This window comes from Tympanuchus pallidicinctus, unplaced genomic scaffold, assembly GCF_026119805.1.
Source record: "Tympanuchus pallidicinctus isolate F22 unplaced genomic scaffold, pur_lepc_1.0 scaffold3, whole genome shotgun sequence".
NCBI lineage: Eukaryota > Metazoa > Chordata > Aves > Galliformes > Phasianidae > Tympanuchus > Tympanuchus pallidicinctus.
Window position 1 is genome coordinate 102,544,120 of NW_026294747.1, and position 17,556 is coordinate 102,561,675.

The 17,556-nt window shown below is 40.5% G+C and overlaps 1 protein-coding gene and 1 long non-coding RNA gene across 42 annotated transcripts in view; one reads left to right on the plus strand and one right to left on the minus strand.

The window, feature by feature from the left end:
- The first annotated feature begins 321 nt into the window (after nt 1-321).
- LOC128086096 (uncharacterized) lies at nt 322-17,399 on the plus strand. Its single transcript, XR_008209232.1, has 3 exons — nt 322-670; nt 2,472-2,584; nt 16,915-17,399. It is a non-coding gene; the product is annotated as an uncharacterized LOC128086096 (long non-coding RNA).
- Nucleotides 13,806-17,556, minus strand: part of CLASP2 (cytoplasmic linker associated protein 2) — a 128,788-nt gene continuing 125,037 nt past the window's right edge. For all 41 annotated transcript variants that reach the window (XM_052694273.1, XM_052694260.1, XM_052694256.1 and 38 more), the window contains 2 exons: nt 17,134-17,250; nt 13,806-16,000 (listed from right to left, as the gene is read on the minus strand). In XM_052694273.1, the coding sequence (XP_052550233.1) occupies nt 15,914-16,000; nt 17,134-17,250 (204 nt within the window). In that variant the 3' untranslated portion in view covers nt 13,806-15,913. The remainder of the gene's footprint in view (nt 16,001-17,133; nt 17,251-17,556) is intronic.

Consider the following 17,556-nt stretch of genomic DNA (forward strand, 5'->3'; position numbering starts at 1 on the left):
CTCTTTCCCTGACCGGACACCCGTCGGGGCCGCCGTCCGAGCACCGACCCGGCCCGGCGGCGCCTCCCGCCGCATCCTTCGCCGGGGCGGCAGCAGCTGCAGCGCGGGCTCCCGCGGCCCGCCGCCGCCTCGCGCCCGCCGCTGAAGGCCGCCCCTGGGGGGCCCCCGCGCGCCGCTCCCGCCTGCAGCCACCCGCGCGCCGCGCCGCCGCTCACGCCAACATGGCGGCCTCCTCCACACACGCCCCCCGCCCCGAGGCGCCGCTGCCGGGGCGCGGCCCGCCCGCTATCGGGGCCGCCGATTGGCTGACCCGCGGCGGAAGGACCAATCGGAGGGGAGCGGGGAGAGAAGAGGGGGCGGCGCGGCCAATCAGGGAGCGATTCCTCGACACCGGAAGACGTCACGGAGGAGCAGCCCCGCCCTCGGGCCGGCGCGCGGTTGCTCCGGCGCGCTTCTTCCTCCACCCTCCCTCGCGCCATGGGAGCGCTGCATGCCGGGAGTGGCCTCCCGGAAGCGGAAAGGGAAATGACCGGAAGTGAGGTCAGGGCCCTGAGAGGCGGTGGGTTTCGACTCGAGGTTGCGCTGTGAGAGAGTGGAAGTCGGCGTCCGGGCGCGTGGCCTTTAGCAGAAAGCCGGCATGAGGAACTGGAAGCCGGGGCCGCATAAACGGGTGGGGCTCGCTGTGGTACTGAGGACTGTAAAACAAAAAGTTCACACAATGCCTACAGCACACAAAACTAGAAACCACGCTATATACGTAACGTGCCATAAATAAGCATTGCGGGAAAAGAAATCCTTAACAGCTCTGCCTCCTGGGTTCAGAGTTGTTACAAAATCACACAGCACCCGCAGGCAGGAAGTTTGTCGTTATGGAATATGGAGTTATTACATAAAATAGCTTGATTTTATGCTGTTTTTCTAATTATCCAAGACGTAGCAAAGCAGTTAATAAATGGTTGTTATATTACAACAGTCTAGCAGTTAGAGAAGGCTGTGGGGACGCAAGGAAGAACTGGTTAATGTCGTTCCCTCTGACCTAAAATATTTGGTCAACTGAGGGGATGGTAATTGAGTAGCCCACGACTCTAGAAAACTCAAATGTTAATCGTTCAGAGGATTATTAAATAATATTTTGAGAAGTCCTATTAGAATGATTCACCTACTGAGCAATCTGTAGTAAAGCACTGAGACTGTAAAGTGTAATCAGATATGTGGGCTGATTTTGGTTGGTCCTGCGTGGAGCCAGGAGTTGGACTCAGTGATCCTTGTAGGTCCTTCCAACTTGGGGTATGTTATGATTCTGTAACACAGTCGTATATCAACCTGCTCTAAGTACAGTTGCATGGGTTTTTCAAAACTCAGTAGGGCCTTAATTGCACTAATAATAAAATAATATCCGTTGTTGATTCAGAAGGTACATATGACATCCTTACAGAGAAGCGCACGGAGCATTACTCTTGATTCCTAAAGGTGAATGGAAATTTAAGACTTGACTGCCTATTTCTGTACACAACAGTAGTGGTATTTTTGCTGCAGTAATTGATTTAAGTGTTCCTTGCCTGCCTGTGGACAGACAAAGCAGCAGCTGACAAAAGAAAGATTTATGAAAAGGGTGTGAGCCCAAGTTTCTTATTAACATGAGCACTAGCTCCCAAGTTACTGCTCTTTATGACGAGAACTGCAAATATTGCTGGCAAAATACCACTTTTAAACCTGAGAAGAAAACAAAACAACAAACAGTTATTCCTCTGCCCCCTTTCTTTTTCATTTCTAAAGATGGATGACAAAAATAGCATTATTAATTTTAGTGAGTTTTATGGGATTTTATAGATTTTAAATTGAGAATTCAAACTTTTTCTAGGCAGACGTTTGTAGATGTAAAGTGAGCCCCATAAGAAAGAGAAATAGCATAAATAACATGGAAGAAAAATACTTTTCTAAGAAGTTATACAAAATTGGTAGCTTGCAGAAAGCTAAGGGTGGTGAACTGTCTACTTCTGACAGTCAGAGATAAATGATTTATGTATAGCAAAACTGGTTTATCTGCTTACTCCACTTGAGTATAGTTACACAGCAGTCACAAGAGCATAAATTGATGATTATTTTTAACCAGGAATTGTTCTCTGCTGATGTAAATTCAAAATAACTGAGGGCATTGTGGGTGGGTACAGTAAGACCCATTTTCTTGCAGCCCAGCCTCTAACAATTGGATAAAATTTGCCTTTGATAAGCAAATGGACTGCTAGTATTCTGAAAATATTATCTTTGGGTATTTTAGGATACAAAGCACCTTCCTCTATTAAATAATAAATACTGTAATCCTTGTCTTTTTTTTTTTCCTATAGCATTATTTCTATCCCTGGGTCATTTGCAACCAGTGTTCAGTGTCGGTTTATGACTGTGTACATGTTTGAGAGGATTCTGTTGCTTGTAAGTACAGACCTCTGATGCATTTGCTTTCTTTGGGGCAGGTTCCTTGGTCTGTTCCTTTCTCACATCATCTGCTGAGGATCAGCAGCGCCTACAAACACCACTTTCCAGCCTGATCTATCAAACCCCAACATGTGAAGCTGTATCAGCTCAGGTACTGAACATAAATCTCTAGCATTTGTAATTACTGTACAGAGTTCTCAGCTTTTGCCAAAAGAGTTTAAAATATCTTTAGGTAGGTAGCATTTTCAACCAGAGACCTCAAGAACAGTTTTGATGTTCATTTCACTGACATTAAAAACAACGATTGAAAAACAACAACAATGACTAAGCCATAATCTTTCTGTCAGTCTCTTCCTAAACATAGGTATTGGCCATATACTCAGGGTGAGTTGAGTTCAAGCAATTTTCAAGTCTAATTTGAAGTTGAAGGCAGATGCTTACTGCAAGCATAACAGTATTCTTTATAAGCAATAATTTAAGTTGTCACATTTTTACTGCTATATAATCCACGCAAAACTACAGTGGATTTAACCACAAAAAAAACCACTGAAAAGCCACATCCAATGCAGATATGGTGCTTTGTGTAAGCCCTTTTCTTAACACAATGCCTGTTCTGCAATATAAGCAATATAAGCTCCATGCAGAGTTCCTCAAGTTAGACAAAAGAGCATTTTTTGAGGATGAGATTGCAGAATTGATGCCCAAATTATAAATATTTGCTCTTCAGTAAGGCTGAGAGCAGAGCTCATGGGACAGAAGATTCTGTAAACTTATAAAATGACGTGGTTTTTTTTCCTCCCCCCAACTTGTCAACATAAAAATCATTCTAAACTTTTCACCTGCCTGGTAAAATAGTGTAAAACAGGACTTAAACATTTTGAGATCTCAAATTGCTTCTTTAATACTCGGAGCAGGTAAAACCCACAACCCTAACCTGTCATAGATGATATTTTTTTTCCTGTGCCTCTACCATTCCATTTCTGCACATTCTTGTCACCATCTTAGGAGGTCTCAGGGCTTCAAAAGCAGTCTCTTGTTTAACACCAGTGGGTTTCCTCAAGCAACTCTTTCTTCTAACTGTGTTCCCAAGACAGGCTCCACCAGAGGTTGTACCCTGAGCCCAGACTCACCAGTTGTAATTGTAAGCTTGAAATACAACACAGGTCAAGTGCACACAGCAGGAGGCTGATTTATCTGCATAGGAGCGTTTTAAGTACAGCTGTAATGGCATGTGGGAGGAGGCAGAGGAGGGAAGAAAAGATCCTGAGACATTCCTTTCTCCATCTGCTCCCCACTTAGTGCTAACATCCTTCCCCTAAGTCAGCTGCTGTTTCTATATAAGCCTTACTGACACACAGATGTGGGACTGACTCGTGGTAAAGGATCTGACAGAACCAGACATCTTTGTGATTATGACCAGGCTGAAGCCTACTATCTGAACTGGTCTGTATCCCTTTTGCTTAAGGTCATCAGCCTCAAGGGCCTACCTCATTAACTTCTATGTACAGATCTTAATTTATGGAAAAACCCCACATATGTGGTATTTCAATATCAAAACACAGGTGGGTGCTGCCACCAAAACCAAAGGCACGTGCTCAAACGTGTGTGGAAAAGTAAATTCAGAGGGGCTTGGGTGGCAGATTTTGAAATAGTGTGGGAACGCCAGAAATAAATATGATGGGAGAAACAAAGACAGATAAGGACACAGTGAAAAAGATCCCAGAGAGAATGTGGTCCTGAGCTCAAGTAAACACCACCCCTGGGCTTAACAGCACTGAAGAATGGATTGAAACCAGAGGTGGCAGTGGATGTCTTCACTGTTACTTGCTATATGGTTCCTCTTGCAGAGCTATGCATGTCGCTTGCAAGCTGCATGAGGAAATTCCAGCACCTATTCATTTCTCACTTATTGCTTGAGTCAGTAGAAACAGCACTGTGTTTGCAATATATCTGTGTCAGCCAATCTGTATTTCACATCACCCTGACCTTTGTGTTGTAATGGAATGATAAACTCCACTATAAATTTCATTAGTTTAACACTTGGAGTTATCAGAACATAAAAATCACTTCATTTCTTTGCATTTTTCAAACCTGCAACTCGGCATGCTTCAGTAAGAACATGCTCCCTCACAATTCTACAAGAAAAGGTGTGATACTGTGATACAATACCAGGATTACCAACAAGGGGTGCCTATAAAAAAGTAGATTAAACACTGTCGTGTTTATACACATGGTATTAAATGAAGAAGTAATAAGCTGAAGTTTAACATAGAGAGCAAGCCGTGTTATAATTTGAAAGTCAAACTCAAGATTACCTGGAATCTATGAACTTTGCTCTTGTTAAAACAAAATCGTTTTTAAGAAGCATTCGAATACAAATAAAGCTGTACACAATTGTTTGTACACAAATAATATTTTAGTACACAAATAGCACTTATTTGTACTCAAACAATACTTCAGTCATGAAGAGGTAAGGTAAGTTCATAGGGATACACTGATGCAATTAGATATATATTGCATCAGATTTCAGTGCAGAGTGTTTAACCACTGTGTCCTCCCTGATGCTGCAAGGGGCTTGTATTCCCAAATGTGCACATCAACTGAACTTCAATAGGTAAAATGCATTTTTGAAACTACATGTGAAGCATGGAGATGCTTCTAAGTCTGTATGGCTTCACATAAACAAGAGTGTTACCTTTGGAGTGCTAATGGAATTTCAAGGAGTGCTAATGGAATTTCAAAAAGGAACAGCCAAAGTTAAGACATCTGTGGATATCATATAAAGCATTTAGACGTTCCAGTGCTGTTGCAAGCACATGTAGGGTGGCACAGTTGTGAAGATCATGAAGCTGTAGTAAAGTAAATCTCCACTACAGTGACTCTACTGCACAAAGGTTTATCAGTGGGTCTACAGTCACCAACTCTACATGAAGCTTGTGAATTAGCAGAGGCTGCACAGACTACATTATTGGGTGCTATCAAGTTATAACTGCTGTTATTTAAAGTTACCCACAGTCATTATTTTCTTACCGCAGGTAGCTGCTGTTAGTGGTGGGATACTGGTGATGGTGATAATGTTCAGGCTGACTGTGCCAGAACAGCATTTTGGGATGAGATGAAGCGTTGTGCTCAACCAAGAGATGGTCACTGCAGTGATGGGAGAGAGGAGAGAGAAGAACATACACATTCAGATTAAATTTGCAGTTATTTCCTCACACCTTTATATTTAGCATCTGCCACCATGTTTACAGGTGTCACTCTCCAGAAGTGACAGACAGCTGAAAGTCTTGGCTGGTCCCCACCTCCTCTTTTGCTCTCCAGTCTTGCCATGTTGTTAGCTGCTGCCCAGCTGCTAGGCTTGACTTCGAGCCAACATGGTGTCAGGTGCAGCCTAGTCATCACCACCATCTCCATTTATCTCCTCTCCCACGCTATCAGTGTCACTGTGCAGAACTGCATGTTATAGAGCTGGGAGCTGAAACCTCATAGCACTGCTGACTCAGGCATACTGTTCTCTCTTCATGCAGTCCACTGAAAGGACTTGAAAAATATGTGTGTAGGCATGACTGAAGAGAAAAATTAAGGGGGAATATACACCGATGTCTTTAAGATGAGCAGAATACCTTCCTTCTATGCAGATATTCAAGACCCATCTGGGCACCTCCCTGTGCAACCTATTGTAGGCAACCTGCTTTAGCAAGGGGTTGGACTCAGTCTCTCGAGGTCCCAGCCAAGCCCTGTCATTCTGTGATTTTCAGTAGTGTTTACACTGCACCCTTTTTGCCTGTTCATTCTATCCCTGTATTCAAGTGGCTGATTTCTACACTGCATAACATTATAGTTATTTTAAGTTATCTTCTTGCCATTGAAAATAAAAAAAAAATAAAAAACCCACTGTCAAATTGCTTGGAAAAGGTTTACAACTCCTCCTCTCCCTCCCTTCCTTGGCCACACACACTCTTCAGAGAAAAAAAAAATCACACTCAGAAGCAAACTAACTGTTTGGCACACCCATGTGCTGTTTGCTTGCCCACGTATGCAGTGAGCAGTGCAATATCCACTTGAAAACAAAGCAGTGCTGATCAGTCCTCAACACCTTGACAAGCAGAACTAAAAGAGGGCACACATCCAAAAATCTCAGTAGAAAGTAAGTTACCTGCAGAGGGCACCCATTCTGCTTGAAACAGAAAGGACTACTGACAAACAGAAATAGTTTGCTATTATTTTTTTAAACAGTCTCCATGCCTCCATTGAAATGTTACTGCAGTATTGTGACAAAACCTGGGCTATGAAAATCAGGATATCAAAGAGCAGGGCTCTGGAGAACAAAATGGAATTATTTCTTATTAGGCAGTAGTCAGAAAACTTCAAACATTGTTCTTTTGGTGCCGTGGAGCATCACAGCAAATGTGCCCCATCAGTCTCTGCTTCATTTCAGTTTTCGGGAATCATGCTTATGCAGGCTAAACATAGTGAAGTCACTGGTTACAGCCAAAGCAGCTGCTGCAATGAGGTTCTTATTAGTAGAGGACAAAATGATGAAGGCTATTGTGATCATATCTGTTGTGTTCAGCTGAGTTTGCAAGTGTCTGCTTCTGACAGGTGAAAGTTCAAGGCCCGTTTTATGGGTACTCCTCACAGTGTGCATGTTTCAGACTTGTGTGTGCTGACAACAGCCACTGCTGTAAGCCATGCTCACTGTGACCACTGCTCCTGATGGTGTAGGAGCAAAGCAAAAGAAAATCCTGTGGACTCCCAGTGCAAAAACACATTGTTAATTTGGTAAGATGACAGCCACATCGATTTGTTTAAGTGGGAATGTTCCAGTATTTTAAAAGCTTTTCAGTTGTACAATGGGGCACATCACAGTTTAGGTGACCGGGTGAAGTTTCTCCTGCTTTGAAGAAGCCATTACCACTCTGCAGAGTGGGAAGCATAAAAGACTTCGCTTCCTCGTTCCTTTGTTGCCCACAAACATTTTCTCAGAGGAGATTGCTTGGGTGGAGGCAGGCATTGCATTTGCCATTGCACATAAGCTTAACTTCCTGAAATTGTGTCTATTTCCTCATGTCTTCTAGACATCTTTTTGAGTCTGTCTACATGAAATTAGTTGCAGGTGTCTGTACCTTGAAAAATAAAATATGTAAATGCTGCTAAAGCAAAAGTATGATGTCACACGTACTACACAGGGCCTCAAGTTCAGAATACTGGGCTTCCAAATCACAGAATGGCCTGGGTTGAAAAGCACCACAATGCTCATCCAGTTCCAACCCCCTGCTGTGCGCAGGGTCACCATCCACCAGACCAGGCTGCCCAGAGCCACATCCAGCCTGGCCTCGAATGCCTGCAGGGATGGGGCATCCACAGCCTCCTTGGGCAACCTGTTCCAGTGCCTCACCACCCTCTGGGTAAAAAACTTCCTTCTAATATCCAACCTAAACCTCCCGTTTCAGTTTAAGACCATTCCCCTTGTCCTATCACTATCCACCCTCGTAAAGAGCCGTTCCCCCTCCTGTTTATACACTCCCTTCAAGTACTAGAAGGCCACAATGAGGTTTCCCCCAGAGCCTTTTCTTCTCCAAGCTAAACAAGCCCAGTTCCATCAATCTTTCCTCATAGGAGAGGTGCTCCAGCCCTCTGATGAACTTAGTGGCCCTGCTCTGGACCCGCTCCAAGAGCTCCATGCCCTTCCTGTGCTGGGGGCCCCCAGCCTGGATGCAGTACATGAGAGTTTGTATCATTGGACTGCCTCCCTCTTCTGCAGAAGACAGTTTGTCACTCTTTCCCTCCACTAGGGGTTAGCAAGAAGCCTGATTCTTCACTCATAAAAGCTTTGAGTTCCTTGTAAGTGAAGTACTAGATCTAACACATAGGATGTGCTATTACTGAAACACTGACAATAAAAAGGAGAAAAGTCCACAGTCAGTATTTCTTCCCTTTCTTCCCTTCCTGGTCTTGTATTTCAACTGATTTTCCTTGCAAGCATTTTTAACATCAGGATAAGCTTCACACACTGTACTTGATTCTGGTACTTTGCTTTGTGAAGTACTGTACATTCCCCATATCCACACCTGCTGCCCTTGACTAACCTCTAGACAGAAAGGTATGTAGTTACCTAGCTGTGCAAGTTTGGGGACAAATAAGGTGAGTTTTCATCCTCGTATTGTTATTGTTAAGGAGCTATTTTTGTTTCTTGGCTTATAATCTGCCTAGTAAGTACTAAACAGGTCTCGGGAAAGAAGCATTGTATACACAAACAACAAGGCACTATTTATTTAAAACATCTCTTGCTTTAAGGCTTGTGTACAGCATGCAAAGTCCAACCTGAAATTTAAGGTGGGGAGGCTCATGTTTTGCTAACAGGTGGATCTGCACTGAATCTAAGTACTTCAGCATGCTGTGGCTGAAAACTTTAATTACTGTAATTATTATTTTTTTTCCATGAGTAGTATCCAATGTGAGGCCTATTAAGCCATGATATTCTTTACCTACTTAAGCTTTTATGAAGATCAAGCAGTCTCTCCCTCAGTCTTTGTGATTGCCCTTCTGAGAACTTCAGCAAATACTGTTAAATATTAAATCTGGTTATGCACACAGAATGTGTTTGCTATTTGTTTCTGGAAAGTAAAAGGATTTTTCAGACATCACCAAATGGGAAAAAGATCAGTCAAGTACATGTAAGACATGGTAAATTCACTTAGGCTATGCATATGTTGTCAGGGGTCTTTAAGGTTTTTGCTGTCAAGTGACGATGCTCAGTTGTGCTTGAAATGCTAGTTCAGTTTAAAAGCAAAAGACAGATCTGCATTAATGCAGAAACAACCCCTATACATTTAAGCCTCAGAAGACTATAAAGGTGTTATTTTGATGTGCCTTATTTGGTTTTTGGATCTTCAGTTACATCAACAGTTGCTGCCAAATGCAGGGTAACTTTGGGGTGGAAACCTGTCAAAAGCTACCATCAACAATTCACCTGCATCACTGATTAGCAATCAGGTATTCGCATTTGAATGATGATCCCTGCTTGGACTGGCTGTGAATCCATCACACATAACACATGAAAGGTGCCAAGTCACATCTTTTTTGTGTGCACTTTTTGAAGTACAACTTGTCTGTCTCTCTCATATATATTGTTAGAGGGACTGCATTCTTTGCCACTTCTATAATGAACTTCAACACTGACAAGTAAGAATTGCTAGCAAGGAAAGTTTCTGCATATGCTCCATCCCCATCCCGAGCTGGGTTCTAATCACACATCTTCTGATCAGGTCAGACCTGGCACATCCTTCTGGTATTGCTGTGTGTGGTCACCTGAAGCTGGCAGAAGCACACAAAGGACTGCAAACAGCCTGAAAACAGCAGCACACTGTGCCACTGCCAAGGAGGGAAGGATAAGCAGTAATGCCTGCATATTTTCCAGGTTCACTTGCCATCTTTATTTGGATCATAGGGTAGTTTTAGACATCCTGCTGCATTTACCAGTCCAGCTGCTGCTTTTCTGATCAGTGCAGGATGTGCTCCTTCCCTCATGGGTTCTATCCCCTCAACAAAAATTCTAACAGCTTCAATTACAGGATGATACTCCTGTAACTTCCTTCTTCAGAGCTGTATTCCTAATACAACCCACTTCTGAATCTAAGAGGGTGTGATTATGGTCCTGAGGCACTAATGAAGAAAAAACAGGCTTACTGACTTCATATCTTGTGATATGAAGGCATAATTGGTAATACATTTGGTTTCTTTTCTTGATCTTAGGACTTTAAGACCTGCAAAGGAAACTGCTGTACAGAGGTCATTTGTAGGCATAAAGACATTTGGACAGTGACATTGCCCAGAGAAATTTCTGCTTAAACCCATCACATCCTGCCTGAATCAAAACTCATAAGGTTTTTATAGCTATGAAATGGAATGGAGTATATCTTTTGTTTTGTAAGAGTTTCAGAAGTCTATCCAGGTGAACAACTTCAAGTGTCTTGTTGTTCTGCTGTCCTGCACTTGTTCTGCACCTATCTGGTAGTCTAAAAATCAGTATTTGGACTTGCAGATTGATGTGGCACTGTCAGCTTCTGGCACGATCTGACACAATGCATTGAAGAGTGCAGTTCCTTCTCCTTCCTAATGGACAGCATCTCTCTTACCTGAGGCTCTAAGCATCTCTAGTACCTTCCTAGGTCAAACGTTTTCAAGCACTGTGCTGTCAGCAATTTAAAGCATGCTATCTGCAACTGAAACAGACACATACAGTTTCCTCACCAACACACATTTCAGGTTTTTTAACCAAGCTAAAAATCAGTGTCTCAGTGTCTCCTTTGTCTTGCCTGGTACTGTAACATCAACTACGTATGCTCAGGTAAGCAGACTGTGTTAGAAAATGGTAGTGTTTTGTTTTCATATAAGCAAACCCCCAAGGCATGGAACACTCACTTTTGCCAACATCTGTGGCAGAAGTCACTGATTGCAGGGTGCTCCTGGAGGACCACTCTCAGGCTGCTCCCTAGTCTGATTTGTGTGGCAGTAAGATGGGAGCTCATATGGGGTGTTCTCATATGGGGCTCTGCCATAATCAAAGCTGAATGGGTGGTGAGGGGACATCTAACCAGAGTGAGTTCTGAGAATGTCCACTGCCTAATGCAAATACATCTTTTTGTTGGTATAAACCTTCCTTGACTATGAAGGGACAACCTTTGAATCTGGCTTGACATGACTGAGCTACTGATTTCAGTATGAGTTTGTGGAGGTACAAAGATTTCCACTGTTAGTCAACAGCCAAGATGTAGGAAAGGAGGAACACCAAGATGAAGGACTTAAGGAACTTTGATGCCTAATACAAACTTCAGTTACCTTTCTACCTTCTGCCAGTGGTAACAAGTCTAGATATCGTATGCAGATATGCTGGCTTTTCCACTGAAGAGGTATTTTCCATGTGTCTGTATCAGCCTTACTTCTGATCTTCTTGAAAATATGCTTCATTAGGATCATTTGTATCTGCCTAAGACACACTGAAGAAGAATTTTTTTAATAGAAATCACACCATTCTCAAAGCTGCTTGCCAAATATCATTTCCAAGTTCCCAAGTGTTACTGTTCAACAGTAATTTATGAACGTAGCTGTGACTGTCTGTGCAGAAATGACTTATTAGGGAACTTCTAAGTAAACATGTTTATTACCCTGAAATCCTGACAGCAAATGAAAGAACTTCTTTAGTTGGAGTAACCCAAGCTGCCCAGCTCAGGAACCCCGAAGTCACAAAATGTACTTAAATATACATGCAAAAACAAGATATATAGAAAAAAAGCAAATTAGGTTTGATTTTTTTTTTCCACTTGGCAGCTATCCTGATTTCCCAAACTTCCCAAATTACCAGGAGTCATCCATGTTCTAACAAAACCAAAATCCACTTAGCAGAACATTCGTGGTGTATGAGGCAAATCCTTACAACGTGTGCTTCTAAAGACATGGAAGACTTAACTACAAAATTCAGAAGGGAAAACAGAAGTTTTCCTTTAGAGGACATAGCATGAATAACTTTTATCTTACATTAGGCTACAACTGCAAAGGTAATCCATTAATTATTTCAGTTGGGAGGAAGCATGAATTTAATTTGTCCAGACAATCCCTCTGCTCCCAAACTGCCCATCTATCCTTGTCTTATTTGTACTGCATTTTGTGTTTGTCAGTGAACTGCCACAACCAACCGAACCATTCTCACTAGCCTGTCGCAGGGATTAACTGTAGCATAACTCACATGAATTCCTCTTTATTTTCTCTTTTACGAGTATTTTCAAATGTCATATTCACTGAATCTGAATTCTTCTGCTGGAAATTCAACTGTGAGCAGCTCAGGCCTTCGTTTCTACAGGCATTCTCCACGATGTGTTTGTGAATTTACTCCAACATTTAAACATTCTTAGAAGCTGTTCATAATATGCAGGTCTGTTTCAGGATACAAGTGTTTGTTCTTTTCACTCTGGGACTCCAACCACAAATAATCAAGACAACTCAATCTGTTCCAGTCTTTATCTTTAAAAACAAGCAACCAAACTCAGGAAAATTTACATGATCAACTCTCCTTTCAATTTACATTTACTATCCCAATTTTAGCTGAACATATGTTACCCAAAATCATTTAAAGCAAAAGACATCCAAGTCTAAGACATCCAAGACATGCGTTTTCTATCCTGATTCTGCATGTAGTTTTCTTTCCTCCTTTTTAAGCCCCAAATCAACCTTCAAGAATGACGTTTCAGTATTCAAACCACTGCAATGTCCTATCTTTACAGGATATTCAGAAAGCCTTTCTGATAAAGAACGACAGCAATTGTCCTGATTTTTCACAGGACTTTATGGTTGTGGGTTTTCTGTTTCTAAGATAAACCACCTGCAGTACAAACATAAGGCATGACTAATCACAGCTCAATTTTAATTGAGCTACTGTCTGTTCGTAACATAGGAAATGAAGGCAAAAAGCAATGCAGCAAATCTGGTAACTGGCTGCAGCGGAGAACATTTGGTTGCAATTTCTTACATTCTGATGGCTTCATTTAATACAAATTCCAAGCACATACACAGGCCCATCTTTGTTGGGAACAGAACTAGTCAGATCATAATTAAAATATTCATTTAAACATATAGCATTTAGACTTTCAGTACATGGGATGTCACGCTTAGAACAATTACAGGTGTCTTTGAAGCACAACTGAGGGACAAACTTGGTGTAAATATCTCCTCTCCTCTCCCCGGAGTAAAACTTTTCAGTCATAGGGGATAAAAACATTTCTTTCTTACCAACTTTTGCTTACAGATAAAAAATTACGTCCATCCAGAATATATACGGCACATTTCAATAAGCTTATTTTTTCAGTATGAAATAACATCTTCACAAAGATGACTGAGCAAAGTCATCTTGAAATGATCATCTGAAAATAACTATTACCTGTAGAAAAAGCAGGAATAATATATGGGATATTAAACTTAGAATTTGTGCCACTTTTTAAAAATGATATTTCACATAATCAAAATGTGAAGCTACAAGATATTAAACTGAAAAATATCTCTGAAACATTCAAAAAATAAAATGCTAGCAGTGCATAATGTACAAATAAATGAAGCAGCAAACAAGAAGCCTGCTGAGATGAAGGAAATTTGGTATTCATAAAGATCCTATTCAATTTCCCAAACTACTTTTGTCTACCCTACCTATATTCACACCATGTTCTCAAATGCTGTCGGATTTACTAGCAGAGTATCTAAAGAAACATCATTTGGACACAAAAACATGAAGGTTATCTTTTTTAACCAATGTTGCTTCGATGACTTCATATCTTTCTTATAACGTGATCAAATAACACAGAAAAACAGAATGTATACATGGCTAATTTTTTTCAAGTCATGTTATGTACATTTTATTGCCAGTATATGCACAATGGTAAGCAGAGAACTATAAATACACAATGTAATTAAATGGTAGAAAACAACAAGAATGTTACACGTAACAAAGGAAAGAAAGAGGAGATACTATTTTCCTGACGTAGCTGTTAAGAAGGGCTAGTGACAGGTTATGACAGCCTTGATTTGAAGTCTTTACATATATTTCTACAACTTTTCCTCCAAATAAATCTCTGTAACGGCATTGCTTCCTTAACAACAACATCTCAGCTTTACTCTGATTCACTTCAAACTAAAGTGAAAACAACCTTTCATGTAACTACAAGCATCTGACAGTTTTCCATTCAGTTTTGGTTTTCAGGGTACTTAGCAAGCAAAGTGTATAAGCGGCTCTTGCAATATTTGGCTGTGTGTTGAAGAACAGTTTTCAGTATGCAGTAAGTGATAATTTGGGAAAAACAAAGACTTTGCAGATAGTTCTTCCACCGGGTGCTACATGCAGCAGCTCAGCCAAAAATTAGTCACCCTGAAGAGGTAGAGAGAATTTTAGCCTAGCGTTGATCATCATCCTTGGCACTACAATTTTCTCTCTTATCAGGATATATTCCTACAACTAGACAACACCACAATCAAAGGGAAAGAAAAGCTAGGGAAGAAGAGTTTCCATCATTTCTGGGAAGGGTGCTGCTTATCCCAGTTCTCAGTTAACTAACTTGTTGCTTATATCAAAGACATAAAAAGAAAAGGAAAAAATAAAAAAGAAGAAAATAAAAAAGAAGAAAAAAATAAAAAAGATGAGAACGTTTAGGGACACATTTAGTTGACCTGTTTTCTCTTTCCATTATCAAGTTCATAAATACAAAGAACCATTATTCACAATAAACTAACTCTTTTTCAAAAATGGAAAAACAAACCCTGGAAACATTTCCACACCTTAATCCAGATGGGTCTTGAGGATGCTATTCAAGAAAACCATGCAAACATTCGGTGCAGCTTTCCCAACTCATCCAAAATATATAATTTTTTAAATTAGAAGGTGGCAAGATCGATAGCATTTGTGACTATTCCCTCCCCCCCAATAAAATTCAATGCAGAAAATCTTGGTGCTTTTAGGAAGATAACGAATAAATAGTTTTCTGCACTGTTGTCATAAAATCCCATGTGAGTTACAATACAAGACTACTGGTTCCAGCAATTAGGTTGAGAGGAAACATTCTAGTGATAAATACATACTGAGCATGCTTGGGCAGAGCACTCCATTCTGAAGCATCCTGCTTGAAGAAGGAAAGGTGGCAAGGATGGTTCACGTCCATCAAGTGACCATTAAGTCTGCTGCTAAAAGCAGACTGCCACTCTGTCACCAGGTCGGCAGGGCTGTCTCCCACACCAAGAGGCACTGGTGGCACCAGTCCTCTGCTGTGCACACAAAATTCTTATTTATGCAACAAACATACAACCAATGAACAATATCACTTGTACAGAACTGGATCGATCCAGCTTTTTATAGGCATACTTCTCAATCTCCAGAATATCCCAAACAAGCTGTAAATAAGATGATGAACCACCAACAGTGACTGAGTCTCACTGCAGTCCAGACTAGTTTGGCCTAGTTTCACATCACTTCTTGTTTCTAGCGAAGGACACAATACTCAAACAAAATAGCAATAAAAACAGTGTTATCTGCAGTTGAAAAAAAGCAACAGAATTTTATATTTTAACTTCTGAAGCTTAAAGCATACCTGTATAATTAGCATTAAAAAAACCCTTTTTTTAATACAATAACACTGGCAAAAGTTAATGGGAAGACACAGAGGATCGTAACAGGATATCTGATGAATTAGATTATTTTTAAATTTTATTCTGCTTTGACCAACTGATGTTAATACTGCTTTTCCTTAGATTTGGAATAATTCTATTGCAACAGTCACATGCAGGCTGAAGACAGCCGTCGGTTAAGGAAAAAAAAAAAAAAGAAAAGAAAAGGAAAAAAGAAAAAGAAACCAGGGTTCCAAAAGTTGTGTGTAAGAATTTTCCTTTCACTTGATGAGGGCTTTGCCCTTGCTTCAGGAGAGCTGGTTAATTCTTGTCAGCTTCATTAGCTTTGTCCAGACATATCTGCTGTCGTATCCCCTGGTCCAGAGCCTGTTTGTGCACGCTTGATGTAAAGGTTCAATAACTTCATCTGCAAAGCCAGGAATTAATTCTGTTCAGTATTTACACACTGTACACTCTACAGAAATGATACATTGAATTCTTCTCTTAATTCTTCTCTGAAAAGAATTCTTCTCTTAAAAGCAAAACTGTATTTTACACCATTAAGTGAAAGGTAACACACTTGCTAATATCTAACACAGCAAATCTAAGGATGTGAAGAAGAAATCAACCTATGGTAGCTACACTAAGACAGATACTTTTCCCCACATTACTGTGCTGCTCTGATTAAGGCAGGTTACTGGTTTTTTGTTTTTTTTTTTAATTTTTATTTTGTCTGTTTCTTTCTCTTAAGTGAATGTTGTGGTTTTAAGCCTCTACTTACAGGCAGATTGATTCCAGCACCTACCAAAGCTTCCAGTGCTGTCTACAGTCATATTCAATGCTATCACTGCCAGACTATTTTTAAGATGTGTTTTATTGAAATGTATACAATATTAATTGTCTTGCTTTAGCCCCATGGACAAATTCATAACATACATCTATTTGAACGTAAAAAAACAGTACATAAGAGGTTTCCTAACCAAAAAAGGAACACAAGGTTCTTCCTCACCAAATCAGAGGTTCTGAAAGGACAGATTAAAGCAAAAAACAAACAAACAAACAAAAAAAAACACACAACAACAAAGGAGACATACATAACATAACATAAACATAAACTATGTTACATAATAACTGCTTTTCAGTCAGCACTGCATGAAATACGAGGCAAGATATGCAGGTAGAAAAAGCCATGCTGAATGTAGCTACTACCACTGTTTCAGAATAAAAAGTCTGACAGTGTACTCAGGTAAAAATTGTTCTGTTTTTTTTTCAGCCACTGACCACATACAATTAAATAAATCTACTGTAAAGCAACAAGAAGCACAACTTCTTATTTTTCAGGTTGCTGAAGTTTCGTGCATGTGCCTGCAGACCTATGGATTTTCAGTTCTGAACCTTTGATATCAAAGTTACATCAACCCTCTGAGTGTTTCAGTATCCCTGGCTATCTCCATTCAGATACATACTTTTATGTATAAACTTCTTGGTAACTGCAACCACAAAACAAACGTATACAAGTAATTATGAACCAAAACTTCTTAAATGTCATTTTTTACTTACTTTACTGCCAGTGAGTTGACTGAGATGTGGTTTTAGTTCATCACCAATTACTGCATGAATGGCTACAAGGCAGAAAACACATGCCTTACGAACACTGCTCTCCGAATTATCATAACCCTAGAAAGCAATAAAATTAACATTAATTGCTTATCAGTTAATGATTAAAAGCCTCAGAAAACTATTCAGTACTACTTATAATAAATACATTAAAATCTACTTTAAGTGAATGCTAAGCATTCCAAGAAAAAAAAACAACACAAAAACAAGTGAATACAGAACATGCACATTTGAAAGGCAGGCTGCTATTAATTACCATTTATAATTATTTTTCAGACTGAAATTAAAACCCATACAATTCCTGTTCGTAATCTATACTGGAAACAGAGCTGCTGTCATGCTCCACATGGAAATACAGCAGGGGAG